This window comes from Neolamprologus multifasciatus, chromosome 17 (assembly GCF_963576455.1).
Source record: "Neolamprologus multifasciatus chromosome 17, fNeoMul1.2, whole genome shotgun sequence".
NCBI classification, from domain to species: Eukaryota; Metazoa; Chordata; class Actinopteri; order Cichliformes; family Cichlidae; genus Neolamprologus; species Neolamprologus multifasciatus.
In genome coordinates, this window is record NC_140455.1 from 7,229,018 (window position 1) to 7,235,017 (window position 6,000).

Consider the following 6,000-nt stretch of genomic DNA (forward strand, 5'->3'; position numbering starts at 1 on the left):
TTCTGTCAGTCTGCCCCAGGGCAGCTGTGGCTACAACTGTAACTTGCCTCCACCAGTGAGTGAATGGGTGGATGACTGGACGTGTAAAAGCGCTTTGGGGTCCCTAGGCGGTACTAGTAAAAGCGCTATACAAATACAGGCCATTTACCATTTACCATTACCCTCCTTCGGTCATTGATAAAAACAAGAATCCAACTTTAATAAAGCTCCAGCACAATATCACCGTTTGCTTATTTATCCCCTCATGAAGTCATATTCATTCAACATTTTTCACCTGGTCGTCCCGCCTGCATTGGCCCTGCTCCTCACAGTTTCACTGATCTACAGTAAAGCTGGACATTCAAACCAAATCACATCAGCAGCCCCGAAAATAGTAACAGCTGCTTATACAACTTGTTCTGGCAACTGGTGTCATATTTTTCTCTGACACTGACACAGTGTGGTGGCTGTACAAAGTACAAGAGACGGTAGTCCTGCTATTTTAATATGCAGGGCGCCATCAGTCAAAGGTTGCTGTCACACCTTAATCCTGCAGGGACTGACAGCCTCAAACAGCATGACAGGCGCCTTACATACAAGTCTTTTTGGTGGCCTGTGTGCATGAGATAAACCCAGTGTGAGTCACTTTCTGACAGAGAGCCCCCCCACACCAACCCCCAGACGGGAAGCCATATCTGCCCTGCAGAACTGAGTAATAAAATATAATCGAAAGCAGAAAAGAGGGGGAAGATTAAAAAGACAACAAGGGAAGAATGGAAAAGGAAAGGGCTGCCTTTAAGTAGAGACACCGTGAATGAGTGTGTCACCTGTTCCCCATCGAGAATGTGGTGCGACATTCCACAGCTGGTAACGCAGACGTATTCCCAAAGTCGGAAAAAGTTACAAAAAACAAGTTGGGGGGAAGACATATGAATACAGTCATTCATCTACTGTGAGAGGATTACAGTGACATTTATAAGGGCAACGAGTAGCTGGTTCTGTTTAGACATTGGCAGCTTTTAACAGTAGACCAAAGATAGAGGGGAAAAAAACTAATAAATCACTTAACGTTCCTTTTTAGAGTGTGTGGATCCATGTGACGCTGATTCAGACATTTTTCTTTTGTCCTGCTGTCTGTCCCACAGTCTCTTGTTCGTGGCTATTTAAAGCATCTCTAAGGCTCTGTCACTGAGCACGTTCAGGCTATCGCTTCATCACATTTTTAGAAATAACTGGTGACCATTTCCCCACTTGCTGAACCTTGGTTTGGTGCTTTAACCTTTATTGTGACATGCAAACAGAATGGAAGGGATAGATCAGACTAATAAGAAAAACAGACTACATCCAATCTTTCATCAGAGGTGAATTCCCTTATATGTGACAGTACCACTACGGCACGTTTCCCCGTCCTAGCAGTTAATGGAAAAGACCCCTGAAAGCAAGACAAAGCTCCCCAAACAGTGCTCTGTTGACGAAGGGAAATACCACTATGTGGGGAGTGGGTGTCATGTCAAGACTATAAATAATCACAACTTAAAGCTCCACTCTGCAATGAATCATTCCCGCAGTACCAGATCTTTCCTTTCTCCCCTTCAAAATTAGCTTGGATCCCTAACAATGGTTCATTCAACTGGAGAGAAGGCTGAGAGTCAAATGGAGAGGCAAAAAGCTCAATTACGCTTGGCAAATAGAAGCAAACCTATTACACTTCTGTTTATAGTCTCAAAAGGAACTGGAATCTTTTTTTTCTTTTTTTTTTAAACATTCATCATTAATGTCGGTCAGGAGGTGAGCAGCGACTTTCACGGTTCATTGTTTGCATGTCTAATTTACCAAATCAGTAAGTAACAGCGAAGCATGCAAAGCTGTTAATCTACACACACAGCTCTGAAATGAAACTTCTAGAGGATCTCCAAGAAACTGGAAGCACTAAAACTGCTGTTGAGCTGCGTTGGTATGAAAAATCCAAAAGCTGCTGTGTTTGACTTAAAAGGTGCTCTGAATAGGACAATCTAAACAAACCTGATGAGACTAACCCTGACTCACCCATCCCACTTTTCATAACCCCTGAAGTTTGCTGAAGCTCTTTTGGCACTCCTTGGAGGAGTCATTCAGAAGATTGAGGTTTATAGAGCATGACCTTGGAGCGTTTACCTAACCTCTACTGTTGTGTGACTTAGCTGAGCCCAGTCTAAAAATGCCATGGATGTCATAGCAGATATAACACATAAAATGACGCAGTGCCCCGAGGAGCTGTTAAGACCCAGCATCACCCAGCATGTTACAGTATAAACCAGTCGAAATGTTTCCAAATGAGTGCATCACTTTCTTGCAAATCAGGTGTTCTGTTCCTGCATGTTTTGCTCCTCAATCTCAACAAAAACATTCCTGGACACCATGAAGTCACTGATCTACTGCCAAAGAGTGTTCCCGCTGGCTGGGTTACAGCTTCAGTACCTGTACCCTTATCGTAATAACTTCACTATGGTATAACTAAGCGGGCCTGTTGTCCTCTCTCCAAATAGCCATCAGCAAAAATGATTAACAAATCAGCAGGTTTCCAGGATTGAACTGTCTAATAGTGGAGTGTTTGCAAAGGCTAGAAATGATAATGATTTCCTAACTGTTCCAAGCCACCAATGATTCCAAGCCATCATGAATCTAAGTTGACTCTTCTATAAGGAGCGTGCCATGTCTCTCCTCTAATGAGCATGGCTAACATTCGTCAGCTCACTCCAATGGTACTCGGAGTCAAGAGGTCACGGCAGACCAGTGTAAAGATTGACTGAGTTCACAAAACAGTGAGCAGACAAAGGCCCGTGAGTAAACTTCCACTGGCTTTTATTTATTTGCCCTATCCCTGTTGCAGAGAAACCTTCAGATGTTAGGAGGGTTAAATACACTCACTCACACCGACAGGCCAAAATCCCTGCAGCCAGTGATTCGGGGAAGGTGAGTTAATAATTCAAAAAGGGTAACCTGAGCTGTGGGACGTGGAAGTCTTATTAAAGGCATTTATAGTGAGCTCTGCCGATTACCCAGATGAGCCAGGACATTGTTTTTGCAAAGACTTTCCTGTCAATCTGTCCATTTTCCTAACTTCTTGTGCTTGGTTTGGGACTGGATCACATCTAAGCTGACACTGGATGAGAGACAACATACACCCTGCACAGGTTGCCCGTCTATCACAGGCTGTTAAATTGTTACAGTGTCTATAAGGGTTCATAAATTATCTCAGATTTGAGCACCACAAATTAGAGTCTGCTTAGCCCCATTGCAGATAAACACAAGTAGCTGCTAAATACTATTAGATGGTGGGGACTTTGGTATTGTTGTTATCCAGTTATATTGAAAGCAAAGTTTGACATTTTCTTGCATAAATACTTATCCTGTCATGCAGTCCACTACAACTTATACAGGAAGGCTTTTCTGTAGAAGCATTGCCCTATAATGTAACACATCACAAAGTGTTTGTGCGATTTTACCCAGAATACATGGCAAAGAAAAGCTGTTGGCCATATTAAAGCGATTATAATAATGAAATGTTAGGGTAGCCTCATAGGGAGTTACACAGTTTGTACTTTATGTAGTGACAGTAAAACTTCGAAAGCGAATGACAAGGGAAGTATCCCTCATGCACTCAGATGCACAGTAGACATGTGGTACACTGAAAAACATAATAACTGGGAAAAACTACAGAACAATTAATGTTTTCAAATGAAAGCACTTCACTTCCTGTATGAATTCTTGCTGATGTTTTTCTGTATTTCTTAATAATGGACTGAAATTTGTAGCATTTGCAAAAATGTCCATAAACTTCTGTAAAAAGACAAATAATGTGCTGGCAGAAAAACCCTTTATATTCTCTGCTTTTTAGTCCTTCTGCCTCATTGACCTGACAATAGCAAACTTGTGCTCACATTATCAACCATCTGGAGGTACCAACCTGTGCTGAGGAGTCAGCATGCACTCTCAGCCAGAGTGTATGCGAGTGGTTGTGTTTCTGCAGTGTTATAGCTCCAGCAGTGGCAGCAATAGAGCAGCAATGCCTGCAACAGTGGGTGATTGTCTGGAGCTCAGGAGCCAGTTAACCACTGATGCATACACACTAACTCTGTCTGTGAATTCAAGGGAGGCCACATTTATCCCCAGTCACCTCAGTTTTCCCCATAAGGCTCTCATATTCACTATCAAGGACAAAAAAAAAAGGATCTCTTATAGGGTTTCAACTCTACTTTGTTTTACATCAAGCAACCGCTATCAGCAGAGAATAACAGAATGTCTTGTGGTCTCAGATTTTGTTTTTAGATCATATCTGGAAGACATTCATAATAGAGTACAGGCAACTTGGACTCACTTCTGATAGAAGATAATGCTTTTCCTGTGAAGTACTCTTTCTTTCAAGGAGTGCACATTTCTGATGTTCCACAGACCCCAGCTGAATGTAGCAGGACAACAAGACCTGCATGCTAGATGTCAATAATGCACACTCCCATGAGGAATGTTTAGGGTTTAAGGGTGTTCATCTAAAGCCTGAACACGTTTACAGAGATGGACACATTTGCTGCTCTTGGGTCCTTGACATTTGCTTCTGTGCTTGTTCTAATTTATCACTTGCAGAATAAGCATTATTACTTACAAGACAGCCTCATTCATCCCCTTTCTCCATGGTTTACCGTTTATTCTTCACCTTACTGGAGATGTGTGAGTGGGTGCCAAATAAAAAGATGATATTGTAGCAGATCCTAGACTGCATGTTCACATGGTGGGATCAAAGCCAACTTCCAAAGCTAAAATGCATGGGTGTGTGGAAAAGTACAGGTAACAGATGGGGATGATAAAGCTTAACAGCAGCAGTCCGTGCACAGCTAGAGTGAAGCTAATATGCAGAACAAACAGGTCGAACGGATCGAGCTGAAGACATCCTAAAAAGAGAAAAACTACAGCAGAGCTCAGTCGTCTCGTGCTTAAACTTTCTAAAATTCTGAATAGTTTGTGCCACGTTTTGGTGCCACAATCGTGCAGCTCAGCTGCTGAAACTTGTTTGGTCAACTGGCGCCCTGTCAGGGAAACACGCCAAAGAACCTGAACAGAAATAAGTCTCCCAGTTGCCATATCAAGCGAAAACCTGTTCCGGAAACAGCTTCAGCGCATAGATAGTCTGACATCTGCAGAGTACTTAACCAAATGACCACTTACGTTGCTGCCGCGGAAACGTGTCCACTCCTTGTCCGTTGAGCTCCTAAATGCATTTGTATGCATTTGTCCAGGCAGCAGAGATCTGGGTGAAAACAGAATCACACTCAAGGGGATACCTGCACATGGGCTAACCTTTGGTAAGAGCCAAAGGAAGCATAAAGCGGACGGAGATAACTGCCACCTCAGAGTTTCCTCATCGTAGCTGCTGCAGTCCTGAGGAGAAGTCTCTCCAAACTCTTTCAAAACCAAAGCCTCAGATCCTTTGCGCTCTGCGGCGCGCAGTGATCAAGCTATTTCTATCCAAAGTGGAGACGCGCAACAGTTGCATAGGGGGGAGAGAAGGACTTGCAGTGCAGCGAGTCGGTATGCACCAGTGTAAACTTGACTGCTCTCAGGGATTCACAGAATTAGCACTCGACTTCTTCTTGGTCTCCAACACAGCAGATTCAGTTCCATGCGTCTTTGCCTCCAGGCGGTGGCTTCTGCTATGTGCCTTGACTTGCACTGATGCGAGGGGAACCCGTACTCAGCCCATCACAACCCCATCCTACCAGCTGGTGGTGTTGGATTTCACCGGTTACTGACTCGTGACATCACGGACAGAGTTTTGGCTTGAGCCCTTCGGTCACTCTTTGAGTGGAGTTTGAGTGCTGCACTACCCTGCACGTTTTCAATATGTTTAGTTATAAAATGTTATAAAATGCACGTAAAAATTGTAAATCCTAGACATACGCAAACCAACACAAAAAATAATGACGTAAAACAGAAAACATCAGATGGCATCAGTTCAAAATGTTATGCAATTACTTTACTTGGCATATA

General features: G+C 43.2%; 1 protein-coding gene across 1 annotated transcript in view; it reads right to left on the bottom strand.

Moving 5' to 3' along the window:
* The window catches only part of col24a1 (collagen type XXIV alpha 1), an 87,276-nt gene extending 81,500 nt beyond the window's left edge, over window positions 1-5,776 (bottom strand). Inside the window, exon 1 of the mRNA XM_085138859.1 lies at window positions 5,179-5,776. Within this exon, the coding sequence (XP_084994985.1) occupies window positions 5,179-5,231 (53 nt within the window). The 5' untranslated portion in view covers window positions 5,232-5,776. The remainder of the gene's footprint in view (window positions 1-5,178) is intronic.
* Window positions 5,777-6,000: the final 224 nt, after the last annotated feature.